Consider the following 15,140-nt stretch of genomic DNA (forward strand, 5'->3'; position numbering starts at 1 on the left):
GGAAGAAATGTCAGGAAATGGTGAGAATGATGGTCAGATAATGTTGCATTACCCAATGCTTTCTAGGAGAAACTATGAAGCATGGGCCATTAAAATGAAGGTCTTCATGCAGGCTCATGGCGTATGCGAGGCTATTGAGCCAAGAACCCCCAACACCCTTGTAGAAACAAAGAAGGACAAGATGGCCTTGGCAGCAATCTACTAAGGAATACTTGAAGACCTACTACTGCAACTGGTTGAAGGGAAGACGGCTAAAGAAGCATGGGATGCCCTCAAGATAATGTTCATGGGAGCCAATCGAGTGAAAGTGGCGCAAGATTCAGACCTTGAAGGCGGAGTTTGAAGCCCTGAACATGAAAGACTCTGAAAGTGTGGATAAGTTTGCCATGAAGGTGAGCAATGTTGTGAGCACTTTACGAGCATTGGGGGACACAGTGGAAGAGTCATATGTAGTAAAGAAGGTATTGCGAGCCGTGCCATCTAAGTTCTTACAAATTGCTTCAGTCCTAGAGCAATTTGGTGATCTAGATGAAATGTCTACTGAGGAAGTGATAGGCAGATTAAAGGCTCATGAAGAGAAGATGATGGGCCATAGTGAAATAGAAGAAAAAAACTTTTGTTAACCCATCAGGAGTGGACTAAAAGAAACAAGAAGAAGGGTGGAGAAGACTCAAAATCTAAAGGAAATAGAGGAGATAGAGGAAGCTCTGGGAGTTCATGTGGAAGAGGAAGAGGACGGGGCAGAGGCCATAATTAGGCAAGTCGAGGTGGTCGTGGAAGGAGTGGTCCACACAATCAAAAGGATGGGAATCGTGCCTCATCCAGTAATCAAGACAAAAGTGGTGTGCAGTGCTACAACTGTCAAGAATTTGGCCACTATGATGCTGAATGTAAAAATCCAAGACGTGAAAGAATTCAAGAAAACAATCTAATACGAGATGATGAACCTGCACTCATGTTGGCGTCTTTTGAAACAGGAGAAGAGATGTGTGAAGTCTTCCTGAATGAAGAAAAAGTGAATCCTCAACTAAAAACAAAAGGAGATGAATCAGGTCAAACAAACATGTGGTACTTAGACATAGGGGCCAACAATCACATGACAGGTGATAAAATCTCAACATAGCGATTCAAGGTTATGTAAGATTTGGGAATGAATACAGAGTTAGAATCGAAGGAAAAGGGAGTATAGTTTTTCAGTGCAAAAACGGAGAATAAAGAAAGCTACAGGAGGTGTATTATATATCTGATCTCTGCAACAACATCATAAGCTTGGGTCAACTATCTGAAGGAGGAGACAAAATCAGAATCAAGGAACCATTTCTATGGGTTCATGATGCAACCGGGCGACTATTGATGAAAGTTCGACGATCCCGGAATCGTCTCTATAAGATTGAATTAGAAAAAATAAAAACAAATTGCTTAATTACGAAGCTGAGCAATCCGACATGGCTGTGACATGCAAGGTTGGGGCATGTAAACTTTGATGCTCTCAAATTAATGTCAAATAAGAAGATGGTTGAAGGAATGCCGAATATAGACATCCCCTCACATCAGTGTGATGGCTGTTTGGTTGGGAAACAATCAAGAAATCCATACCCATCTCACACAAGTTACAGAGCACAAAGGAGGTTGGAGCTCATCCATGGGGACTTATGTGGTCCAATATCACCTTCGACACCAGCTGGGAACCGATACTTCTTGCTATTGGTAGATGACTACAGTAGAGTCATGTGGATGTACTTGCTAAAGATGAAAGATGAGGCTTTTCAATTCTTCAAAAACTTCAGGGTAAAAGTGGAGATAGAAACAGGTGAGAAGATAAAGACACTAAAAACAGACCGTGGAGGCGAGTTTCTCTCGAACCAGTTCACAAAGTATTGTGAGGAAATGGGGCTTGAATGTCACTACACATCACCGTTTTCACAATAGCAAAACGACATAGTAGAGAGACGCAATAGAACCATTCTGGAGATGGTTAGATGCAACCTGAAGACAATGAGCAAGCCATATGTACTGTGGGGTGAAGCAGTGAGCTATGCTGTTCACATCCTGAACAGAATCAATACGAAAGCTCTCAATGAATCAACGCCATACGAGATGTGGACTGGTCGTAAACCACAAATTGGGCACCTCAAGGTTTTCGGGTGCTTGGCGCACATGATGATCCCTAAGAGCCATTTAAAGAAATTGGAAGAAAGAAGCAAGCCTGTGGTACATTTGGGAATTAAGAGGGGAACGAAAGCATACATGTTACTAGACCCGGACATTGGATCGATCCACATAAGAAGGAATGTTGTATTTCATGAAGATCAAACATGGATATGGGAAAAGGCGACAAAGGTAAAAGCAATACCAGGTTTGACTTTCACAGTTGAAGGTTTTGATTTCGATGATGATCAATTAGCCGTTGAACGCAAGACTAATGAAGGAGATGGTGAAGTTTCGGGTACACCCGATGGACAAGATCCGTCATATGATATGGACTGGGTTGGTACTGACTCACAGCCCACTAATCGCCAACTGGACCCCCAATCGGATCAGAATGAGTGTCCGCTGAACTCATCACTTGCGTTAAATTCCCGATTAACGCCAAATTCTCCGACTTCGATAAATTCTCCTGTATCTACCACAAATTCCTCAAGTACAAATTCAAGCTCAACTGGTGGTGGTGCTCCCAAACGTTACAGGTTACTCACAGACCTGTACAACGCCACATAACAAATATTGATGGTTTGAGAAGATGAAGAACCAACCACGTTTCTAGAAGCCAAGAAAAGAGTCGAGTGGGTGAACGCCATGAAGGCAGAGCTGTCATCAATTGAGAAGAACAATACGTGGAGTCTCATGAATCTGCCAAACTGGCGAAAACAATTGGTCTAAAATGGGTATTTAAGGTGAAACGATATCCAACAGGGGATATAGTGAAGCACAAGGCTAGAATCGTAGCAAAAGGCTACGTCCAAAAACAGGGAATCGACTACGAGGAAGTCTTTGCTCCCGTTCCACAAATTGAGACTGTACGCACTATCCTAGCCCTTGCAGGCTCCAATGGATGGAAAGTGCACCATCCTGACGTGAAGTCAACATTCCTAAATGGGAATTTAGATGAAGAAGTATACGTAACCCAAACTGAGGGTTTCGAGAAAAGGGGGAAAGAAGGAATGGTGTACAAACTCACAAAGGCTCTTTATGGGTTGAAACAAGGACCCAGAGCCTGGAATGATTGTTTGGATAAGTGCCTAAGAATTTTGGTATGTATTTGATGCCAGCAAGAACACTCTGTTTATACAAGAAAGAAAAGAGGTCACATCTTGATCATTGGTGTGTATGTGGATGATCTTCTAGTAATAGGAAGCAATAAAGAAGATATATAAAGGTTTAAACTAGAGATGAACAACAAGTTTTAGATGAGTGATCTTGGCTTGCTCACTTATTATCTGGGAATTGAAGTGAATCAAAGTGAAGCTGGAATAACTCTGAAGCAAGAAGCATATGCTAAAACTATCCTTGCTAAGACCCGAATGTTAGAATGCAATCCCACTAAAACTCCAATGGAGCATAAGTTGAAGCTAACTAAAAATGAAGGAGGAGAGATCGCAAATCCTACTGAATACATGAGCATAGTAGGAGGACTCGTGTATTTAACTCACACCCGTCCTGATATATCATTTGCAGTTGGAGTTGTCAGTCGTTTCATGGAAAGACCAACCATGAAACATCTTCAAGTTGTAAAAGGTATTCTAAGATACGTAAAGGGCACCTTGGATTATGGTTTGGTGTACACAAAAGGAGAAAAGAAAATCACCATTACTGGATACTCAGACAGTGATATGGGGAATGATGAGGTTGACAGGAGAAGCACATGTGGGATGGCTTTCTACTTAAATGACAACCTGGTGGCATGGACGTCCCAGAAACAACGCTGTGTAGCCTTGTCTTCATGTGAGGCAAAATTTATGGATGCAACTGTGGCAACTTGTCAAGGAATTTGGTTACATCACCTTCTTGTGGAAATCACCGGTCAAAACATACCTCCAGCAGCTCTGTATGTTGATAACCAGTCAGCCCTTGATCTCATGAGGAATCCTGTATTTCATGGTCGAAGCAAACATATCGATATTAGGTTCCATTTCATAAGAGAATGCGTAGAAGATGGGAAGATAACGGTGGCTCATGTTTGCAGTAAAAGTCAGAAGGTAGATATACTGACAAAAACAATGGCAAGGGTGAAACACGTGGATATGTGAAATCTAATGTAGTAAAGCAGGTCACCAACTCTGAACTAAGGGGGAAAATATTACAATAGTTCAGAGTTATATTTATTTTAATGCACCTTTCCTTATTTGTTTTTATTCAGAAGTAGAAAAGGAATAAGTCAAGGCCATGTGGATAGTGTCTCCTGGTCTTTAGCTAGCAGTAGAGTCAGTTGCTATTTTATGCTAATTTTTTGTTAAATAGTGAGGTATGTACGAGGAGTTCTGTATCCTCTTTTCTCTTCCTAGTTTTGAATAAGAAAAGTGCAGCATTTCTGCTCCTGTGTATTGCTTTCTTGTCCCTATTATCTTTATCTGTTGAGGTTAATAACCTTAATATATTCCATATTTACCCTTTCTTGTTAAAACCATTTTTTTCCCTGCTGTGTTACTTTCTGTATAAAGACACTAATACCCCTATGAAAGACCAGCAGTGGGAGGGGCTGCTCCGACGGCTCCTCTTGGTTGCACTCTTCTCCACCGCCAACAGTAAAGCCAACAACAACAAGAATGGTAGCAGTTGACATTTGGGGGAAGCAGCTCTGGTGTCGACCTCAACTAGAAAAGGAGAAGAACAGAAGAAGCAACAATGTAGTCGATCTCGGTGGGTGCAGTGAGGGGGCTGCGCATCGGCTTCCTTAGTTTTCCGCTTTTTTCTATTCCGACCAGCACAACATGAAAGGGGAAAGATGGGAAGGAATTTGGTATGAAGCAAATCAAAAAAGCAAAAGTAGGTGGTGTGTTTTGGGTTTGTTGTGAATTCTATGAGAGAGAAGGGAAGACGGGAGAGAGGGAGAAAGATTGTTAGAGAGGGTGAGTATGAGGATTAATTAGATGAATAAAAAAAATACCTGATGTTGACTTGTCATGGATCTAAGTCACATATGGGGACAACAATATAAAAGAAAAATGTTGTTTTTTCCTGGGTTAAAGATACACATGCATGCAAGCATGCCTTTTGTGTCTCCCATTGACTCATCCTATACATACGTTGCCTCGATTTACGTGACATCAGTTTTCAAAGCTCGTAAAAATATTTCAAAAGTGCCTAGAAAATGTCATGATCGTGACGATTTCGAATATTCAAACGGAATTCAAATATGATATACAGATCTCCGTGAAACGACGTTCGAAGTTTCGCGTCAATCGGGTTCTGATTCATCAGTTTTCGCGAATTCGATTTCGGTCCAATCCAAAAATACTGGAATAGTAAAATCAAATACTAGTCTAAAGCCTAAGTTCAGAAATGTGTTCAAAGTTAATTTACGAGGTGTGTAGCTACCTCCAACTGAGTTGTGTAATGTCCGGTACCGGGTAAAATCATGTATATAGCTGCTTAAAAGCTTAAAACATGCATAAATTTCTCATACAATCTTCCTTTTGGATGTTCTTTATATCCACAAAATCATGAGAACATGTTCTATCCAATTTTATCATCCATGCCCTACCTCAGGTAGGTCAAATGCAAAAACTTGATTTTTATGGCATCAGATCTCATCGGATTTTGAACTGCTTCCTGTTTGATGACGATGGTTAATTTTTCGAGCGTTTTGAGGTATCATGAAGGCACTTGTGAGTAACATGATCTTATTTGCACTTAAAATCATCGAGGTACTATGGTGTATGTAACGTCCCATTTTCACAACCAACATTTTCATTTTTATTAGAGTAAAACTTCTCAATTATAAATCCATTATTAAGATAATCGTTTATTCCAACATACATTTATTGAAAATTAGAGTAATATTAAAGCACAAAATCTTCATTGTTACCGATGAATGTGTACAATCACGCCTTCGCCTTCCCACGCTAACTGATGATACCTGAAACAATAAACAATTGTGTAAGCACAATGCTTAGTGAGTTCCTCCCCAAAATACCCTATACGGTAAACATACAAGCATACATAAAGACCTATAATCATTATTTTGGAATGTCTATGCCCAATCAGTACGCAGACTGGAATGCCAACATGCAACAAGTCCAATCAACCATCAGACAGGAATACCCAAGGATTGTTGGCCTACCACCTCAACCTAACCGCTCTTCCCGAGCCTCCGTGCCTTTGGCTTACAGCCGACCCGCACCGGGTATCTTGGCTTACAACATAAAGTAGGACCACCTTAACCTACTACCACCATATATCGACATATAAACTATCAATGATCAAGTAAGCATATAATATTGGCAAACATCAATCATATATCTCATTACCGCCTATTAGCCCTCTCACAACACAATATCCTGCTACCAGCTAACCTCTATGAAATGCATAACCATAAGTAACTAGAGATGAGATAGCCACCCGAACAGATGATCCTACTCTAGAGCCATAACCAAACAAGGAACATGCAAGAAAGCATGGATCAAGAGTCCTTAGTCTATCCTACATGACTAGATACAGTCCCTATGACATCTCTTCACTGAAAGATAACCAAAACTAGTGGCCCAAAATTGGTGCCTTTGAACCATGGGTACAATGAGGCAAAACTCATCTGAATCGAAGAACCTTGAAATACTACGATACACTCCCTTCTGCACTACTTGCTCCTGCGAATCCGATAATCATCACAACTAGGTAAAACCTTAATCATCAGTCCAAAACCCTCAAGTTGACCTAAAGTCAAACTTGGTCAAAAGTCAATGGTCAACAGAAGTCAGCAAAAGTCAAAGTCCAAGGCCGCTGACTACGCCCAACATATTCAACATACGCCCAACATACACGGGCTGTCCTCACTCCTCCATTAAGCACTTTATCCATTAAGGCCTTTTGTCCAGATCTCAAATCTAGACTTAGAACGTCGACTTATGTCATAAAGTTTCCACCTTTATGACTTTCCATGGCTAGAAAAGGTTCAAAAGCTAAAACCCTAACTTATTAATCCATTAAGACATCATAACTCTTGCATGGAAGGGATATAAGGACCACATTTTTATGGTTCCTAATAGCTCCATAATGGATAAAGTTTCCAACTTTATATATTAGGATGGTCCAAACAACCAAGATCTAGTCTTTAAGTCTCAAAGGAACCAAAAGTGCATCTCTCTTAACTTAGTCCATTAAGTCTAAGTCTCCAACCTTCAAATCTGAATCAATATGATGTTTAGATGGATAGAGTTTTCAACTTTATCCATAATAAGGTCACACATTTTCAAGATCTAAACTTTATGCACTAAAGTGACTAAAAACTCATAACACCCAAAACTAGCTAGATTTAACAAATACATCATCAAGATTCAAGCTTTATACCTCCATAAGAAAGATCAAGGTGAACAAGGTCTAGATCTATAAGTTCCAATGCAACTAACACTTCTCCAATTAGTTCATTCTTCTCCAAGATGCACCAAGAACACTCCAAAGCATGTAAAAACACATTCTTTTGCTTACAAGGCTAGAACTAGGGTTAGAGTTTCAAGGGAGGACGTTGGAGAGGTGGAGGCTGAGAATGGAAAGGGTTTGGTGAAGTTAAGGAGCTTAAATAAGGCTCAAAACCCCGAAATTAGGGTTTGGGTTCTGATTGTGTACGCCTAACGTACTCCTGGTACACCCAACGTACCAGGTTGAATCTCCGCGATCATCCTTGCCTAGAATGCCCAACGTATACCATGTACATCCAACGTACTAAGCTAAACCCAAAACCCTCCTAACTTCTAACAGTCTTAACTTCTTCGTTCTAACTCTATTTTCGACGATCTTTATATCCACAGAAAGATATTAAAGAGCCACACGATATTATCTAACTATCTTGGACTAAAATCTTCTCGAACAAAAATCCATATTATATGCAAGAACCCAACCTACGACTTTTCCCATTCCACCCTTAGACCCAAAACACAATTCAAGGGTTAAATCTCTTAACCATCATTACCTCCTTCCACAAGGACTAAACTTTGCCCCCTTAAGGCCCAAAACCTTTACACAATCAACTTCCGGCCCACAGACCTGAAATAAGAAACGACATAAAACAAGATGTTACAACGTAGGTCCTAGTACAATGTGGTTCGGTGTAAATTAACTGTCTACTGACTTAGACCTAAATTCCGGTATGTCATATATATTGAAGTTTGGAACCTATCATTTTTGCTTGATTATGAAAATAATCTATGATGTCAAGCTAACTTAGATTGTTGCTATTCACATATTTATAATCTTTAAGCATCACCGAAATAGATTTTGATAAGCATTTTGCCGATAAAAATTGGACACAACATCCTTTATCTTTTTTTGAAAAAAATAAAATGTTTCTATAAAATTTTAATGTTAAAGACCATTACGAATACCATAAATAACAATAACAAGAAAATAGAGGATGTATGGGTCAAAGCGTAAAAGTTTGTCAAATGTATAGGTTTTTTCGAAAAAAAAAGTTGATGTTTTTTTTTGAAAAAAAAGTTGAGGGTATTTCCGAAAAACATTATCGAAAATCGAAATATTATTGGGAAACCTACTAAAAGAGTCAAATAGAAAAATGAAAATGTTAGGGTTTTATTTGAAATAAAATATTTTAGGTTTAAAAAAAATCATAAAATGTAAGGTTTTTATACAATTAACCCTAATAATGATAATAAAATAATTAAATATCTAATTTAACATATTTTGAACTTTATGAAATAATCAAAACTCTGATGACAAATGTTATCAATATTCCTTCTTTGAAATGGTTTCATCCGTTTACTCACTATAATAAAAAAGGTTGCGTGTTCTCATCGTCAATCTTTCTCCTCAATCAAAAGAAAATTTCAATTCTAGAAGATGATGGTAGAACCCTTCTTCTTCACACACATCCTTGCTGTTTACCTGAGTAGATTACATACAATTAGATATATGGAGTCAATTATTTGAATATAATTATACTATGTCATGTAATCACTTTTAAGACACGCATCCAAACATCTTCAAGATGTATTATGAACATGAAATTGTATAATGGAGACCTCAGGTTCAAAATTCATGTAAACACCCTTGATCATTTATGTTTCGTGATTTACTTTGTACATTATAGCCGTAATCGGGCGTTATATAAGAACGACAGTTTTATAGTTTACCAATTTTCTCATTATCGAAATAAAAGGATCAATGGATTATTGTATTTAACCTACCGAATAAATGGGACACAAATAGTTCCACTAATCATTCATATTTTGTCATGATAAGTAGTCGCTAAATAGATAATTATGCAAAACGTTTCCACTAATCATACATACTGGCCATTATTCATTATTTTATGGTTGACAACACATATTCGATTCGTTATTACCTTAAAATTCACATAACCAATATTCAACTTTTAAAAGTCAATCTTTCTGTTTAAGCTTTATAAAAAAATACGTATTAAACTCTTTAAAAGTCAGGATTTTTGTATAGATTTATATAAAAGAGAAACAGTCGTATAAGGGATGTACATTATAAAAGTTACACATTATTTATATATATTCATAAATAGACTTTTAATTCATACATATATACATACATACATTCATTCACATGTACATACGTACATACATTCATTCATATGCATGCGTATATAGAAAAAAACTCAAATATGAACTATAAAAAAAACTCAACTTGCACGTAAGTTTCGTTAGAAACTAATTCACAAACATTCATACTTTTGCAACTTTAGCACACTAATTAAGGTTTATTCTTTTATTATTATTAATCTTTTTTTTTAAAAAAGAAACCATCCACAATCATTTACAATATTCACAACATTCTCATTTGAATATCCAAGTCAACATCAAGTGTCCCGACCATACAAGTGATAACCCATCCTAAGTGGATGCACAAGTTCATAATCAAAATCTCATTTCCAAACAAAATAGTTTGTCCCTATTTTCAAAAACTCTTTACAAAAACATTCCATGAAGGTACGTCCATAACATATAGTATCTCAAGTAGTATATGCACATATTAGTTCAAATCAAAGAAAGTTTCAAATTGCGAATATGTAACAAAGACGTGTTTACTTACATCAATTGTTGCATGTACACCACTTCACTTCTAGTGTCGTTTGGTTGTCTATTAATCACCAAAAAATCAAATAAATTATGTATTAATTGTTAATTACTTTCTAGATAATTAAACTAAAGTTTATAAACCTAAAATACTCATTTTCCATCATTCATAAGCTTAAAGAAAATAGTAGAGGTATGAAGAATGGAAAAGGATAAAAAACGTTTATGTAAGTATAAGCAAAGTTTTACTTCCTAGAGTGGAATTGTTCTTTGATTCCACTTTGTCGAGTGAAATGTCCTGACCTCATGGCCTTCGATATCACTAACTAACTAACTATATATATATATATATATATATATATATATAATACTTCCCCTCATGTCCACTTTACCAATGAAAATCGTAAGAGAGACTTCATCAATAATAGGGAACCCGTGACATTCTTTATTCATGATAAGTTTGACGTAACAGGCCTTAAAATTTTCCGATCAAGTAATTCGAAGAAAAAGGAAGAAATAAGCCCATATATATTATTTGCCATTATGTTAACATTTTTTTTATATTTGACACACAAATTATTTTTCAATAGTTATATATAACTAAATTGTACCATAAATGCACACAATAAATTCATCAACGAACAATTCAATTAAAAAGCCATATTAAATTAAAAATACATAATAGAATAGATGGTATCAAGCTCTGTCGTGCAAAAAACATGAAGAAACATATTTTTTTAGTAAACAAATATTTACATATCTTTTTAATATCTTTTATAAAAAGTAACCCAACAACCTTTTAGTTAATAATAATAATAATCAATCACCTTTGAGCACTAACCGTTTTGACTATGATTGAACAACCAATATTTTTCTTACCCATAGTCTAGTCTTATTGTCATAATAACCAAATTACACATTTATCAAATTTATCAAATAAAATGACATTATTTTGATCATGCATCATTTCAATTTTGTATTTCCAGAAACATTCAAATGCACTTCAACCTTCCAACAATACGGAAAACAATTCATTTGTCTTCAAATGGCTACAAAATTATTACGAGTAAACATTTGGTGAGAAGACCATCGTCATCATTGGGTGGAAATGGAATGGTGACAATTATTGGCATCAAATGCTTATTGGGATTCGCACTATTGCTGAATTCCAAGATCTGCACAACCCAAAAAGTTTACAAAAAGCTAAACCTAAATTATTCATTACACAAATGCAACTGTCTTTCTGATTCCCCATTGGCTAGAGCTCCAATATTGTATTAGATTAGTATACATACATGATACAACCCCCTTCTTTCAAATTTCAACCACTAACATCAGAGTCTTAGACATATACAAAGAGAAATGGAAGAGGGTTTTGTTGTTGTATCATTGTATGAGTGCGCGCTAAGCAACAAAAAGGAAAAGTAATCAACAGAAATGTGTGTTTAGTGAGTGATGAGCGAAAAAGGCAACAGAAGCACCCAACTTTGTCAAAAAGTTTATACATTAGGAAACCCCTTTCTTTTACTATCAATTTACCCACAGCTTTATCGATTTTTGGGTGCATACTTCCTCTTTGTTCGTCATTGCCAGTCCCGCGTTTTTTTTTACCATGAAATGATGAGGTGATTTGAAGGTTTGATTGCTGAAATCTGTAGATAATAACGGAAGAGACGAAGATTCGTTGCGGGTATGTTGTAATTTGTTCGATTGGGGTTTAATAAGGTATTTTATGCATCGATTTGGCGGTTATAATTGATTGTTGGTGTTTATGATATCCAAAATAAGTCTTTGATCTGATTATTATGGGTCTTTGATATCGATCAAGGAATCTAGGGTTTTAATTTGGGGTATACGGATTCATAACGCGACACAACTTCAATATTCTTTTCTTGATCGATACCTTCTTATCTATAGAATCTTCAAGCAACAACCAAAGAATATTAGAGGCTTTAATGACTGGTTAGTGTTATTGCGCCATGGATACTGGTTTTCACTACGATAGAACCTTGAGCTCTGGTCTGAATCGACATGCCATATCCTTCCAAACAAGTGCAGTAGCCAGCACATCGGAGATGATGATGATGGGTGATTACTATCCAATGAACAGTACATCAACACTAGGCACAAGGTTTTCAAATTGTGATATAGCAAACAGCAGTTCAGGGTTTACACAAGCTGGGAATCCGAATTCCTCTGGTTCTGTTCTTGCTGATTCCATTCCAGGGTTGAAACACGATGCAGGCTTGGCTGTCGAATGGTCTTCTGAAGAACAACATAAGTTAGACGAAGGGCTTTCCCAGTAAGTGTTTTTCATTAATCATTCCTAATTTTCTTTCAAACCCCCATTTCTTTTCTCCTTTTTCTTTCTTCTTTTAGATTATATAAATATGATCTTGTACATTATATGTAGATTTGCTGATGAACCTAGCATCATGAGGTACATCAAGATCGCTGCCACATTGCGTGATAAAACTGTTCGTGATGTTGCCTTGAGGTGTAGGTGGATGGCTGTGAGTTTTTTTTTACTCATTTTCAATAAAATCTTTGTTGGCTTTCATTGATTAAAAATTCATCTTTTTACACTTTCAAAATGCTAACAAGATTATATAATTGGCAGAGGAAACGAAGGAAACAGGAAGGACTAAATATGGGGAAAAAGTTGAAAGATAAGAAGGTATACAGTATACTTATTATGCAACCATATTTTTTTAATAAAAATATCTTTTAGTATAAAAAAACAGCATTCTGATTTCTGATTATGATATGTTTTTAGGATACTTTGGTGGAATCATCTACAAAGCCAAGTATATCATCAGTTCCAACATTAAATGTGGCTCCATTTTCTTTTACCATGAATAATCATGTCCAGATTGACAGTATTACTTTTGAAGGTATGGATAAATAAATATAGTTCATAGCTGAAAATTATCATTTTTTATATTTACATTACTTGCAAGTTTTTTATGATTTTTCTAACACAATTGATTTATTTACTAAATGATGCAGCATTAAGTGGCTCAATAAGGAATTTACTAGAGCAAAATAACCAAGTTATTGGTCAGATTTCATCTAATATTTCCTCAATGAAAGTAAGCATTTCTTCTAACTTTTCCAAACATCTGAATATATATAATTATATAGGTGTTTCTTTTTACAGATTTGCCCTCATTTATTCTACAAACAATTTTTTATCCGAGGAAAAAAAGAAAAGAAAAGAAAAGGGCCTAACTTTTTATTTCTTTTGAATCTATATTTAACCTAATTCTTTATATTTATCCATCATTTGTTTCATGAGTAGCTGCAGGACAATATCGACCTTTTCAACCACATGAAGAATAATATAACTACCATATTAAACAAGTATGACAATAATTCTTTCTTTTTTCATGTATCTATTCATTCACTTTATTTGTGTTAATTTGGCGTTTATTTTTATTATAAAAAAAATAAAAAAAATGCAGTATGAGGTATATGCCTGGGCCACCATTCCCTGTATCACTAAACGAAGATCTTGCTCATAGTATTTTACCAACATCAAGTCAGGTAATGAAGTTTTAGTTATAAGTTATAAAAACAACAAGTAAATTGTAAAAAAAGAAAATATAAAAAGAAATTATGTTTGTTGATATTTTCAGACAATGATGTTTGAGGGATCAGGTGGGATGTATATGAAGCAAGAACCAGGGTTTTGATGTGGGAGTTTGGTTGCTAAGTACAAATTTAAAGGTGATGTAAATTTAAAATAGGTACACTGTATTGATTGCCTATTCGGGTTTAAATCCAATGATATAAAAAAAGAAAATTCGTAGAGATCACATTTTTGAAAAAAAACAAAAAAATTAAAATGTTTAGGTCATTTGCTTATGGTTACCCTTTATAGTCTATACAACAACAAAGTAGGACCCCAAAAATGTACTTTTTGTTCCTTGTGTTAGACCTAAAATAAAGATCTCAGTTTGTAGAGATTTTAGCTCAAATTAATAGGATGACTGATGACTTGTTGTTCTTTGCAATTTGGTGAATTAGTAATTGAAAATTGTAACCTTTTAATTGTTTTATGATATGGTGGTCAACAAGGATGAAGTGGATGTTTTTTTTTTGGGTACGATTTTAGTCATTGGATTTTATTTGTTTTGCATTGATGAAAAACATGAACAATTTGGTGAAGATAATGCAACATAAACATCTCACACATAAAACAATTGTCATGACTTCACTAAAAAATTGGTGGGAAGCAATAACAAGCAAAAAAAAAATAGTAAGTTAACCAAGTCTTGGAGTGACTTATTGGAGTTTTTTCATGTAAAAAGTGACTTATTTGAAATCTAAGACAACGACCTTCTTACTATTTGTCTAATATTATAATTGAATTAGGCGAAAATCAATCTACGTAGGAATAAAAACTATGATGATTAAAATTATAATAGATATAATCCATTATATATATATATATATATATATATATATATATATATATATATATATATATATATATATATATATATATATATATATATATATAAAATTTTATATCCTTGTTAATTTAGAGTTAATATTATTTATACTAATCATTGCATTAAGTTGTTTCTTACTAATATTTAGTTATTTTTTTTATATCTTATTAATGTCACCCATCATTTTTTAACAACATTTTCATTATTTCAATGTTAGTTTTATTGATAAATTATAAAACAACAAAAGATAAGTTTCAATTGGAAATTAGAAACTTAAGAAACAATATTAAAATGACAAACAAAAAATAAACTTTAATAATAGACAAAACAATAAATGATAGGTTTCAATTCGAAATTAAAAAATTAAGAAACAATATTAAAATGAAAAACAAAGACATAAACTATAATAATAGAAAACAATATGTAAAAAACAAAGAAGTCTAACATAAAGAAAGAAATAGAACGAAATACATAA

At 35.1% G+C, this 15,140-nt stretch overlaps 1 protein-coding gene across 2 annotated transcripts; it reads left to right on the forward strand.

Annotated features, from left to right (window-relative positions):
• The first annotated feature begins 11,270 nt into the window (after positions 1 to 11,270).
• On the forward strand, positions 11,271 to 14,294 carry LOC145101397 (uncharacterized). 2 transcript variants are annotated; one of them, XM_079038588.1, is made up of 9 exons: positions 11,271 to 11,898; positions 12,126 to 12,510; positions 12,622 to 12,721; positions 12,829 to 12,885; positions 12,985 to 13,102; positions 13,218 to 13,300; positions 13,510 to 13,571; positions 13,673 to 13,754; positions 13,847 to 14,294. In XM_079038588.1, the coding sequence occupies exons 2-9, from the start codon at positions 12,188 to 12,190 to the stop codon at positions 13,901 to 13,903; spliced, it is 882 nt and encodes a 293-aa protein (XP_078894714.1). In that variant the 5' UTR covers positions 11,271 to 11,898; positions 12,126 to 12,187; the 3' UTR covers positions 13,904 to 14,294. The 2 variants fall into 2 exon arrangements, with proteins under 2 accessions (XP_078894714.1, XP_078894713.1); XM_079038587.1 differs by having other exon boundaries at positions 11,272 to 12,510.
• Positions 14,295 to 15,140: the final 846 nt, after the last annotated feature.

The sequence above is a fragment of the Lactuca serriola genome, chromosome 4, assembly GCF_051521515.1.
Source record: "Lactuca serriola cultivar US96UC23 chromosome 4, Lser_US96UC23_V15, whole genome shotgun sequence".
Classification (NCBI taxonomy): Eukaryota; Viridiplantae; Streptophyta; class Magnoliopsida; order Asterales; family Asteraceae; genus Lactuca; species Lactuca serriola.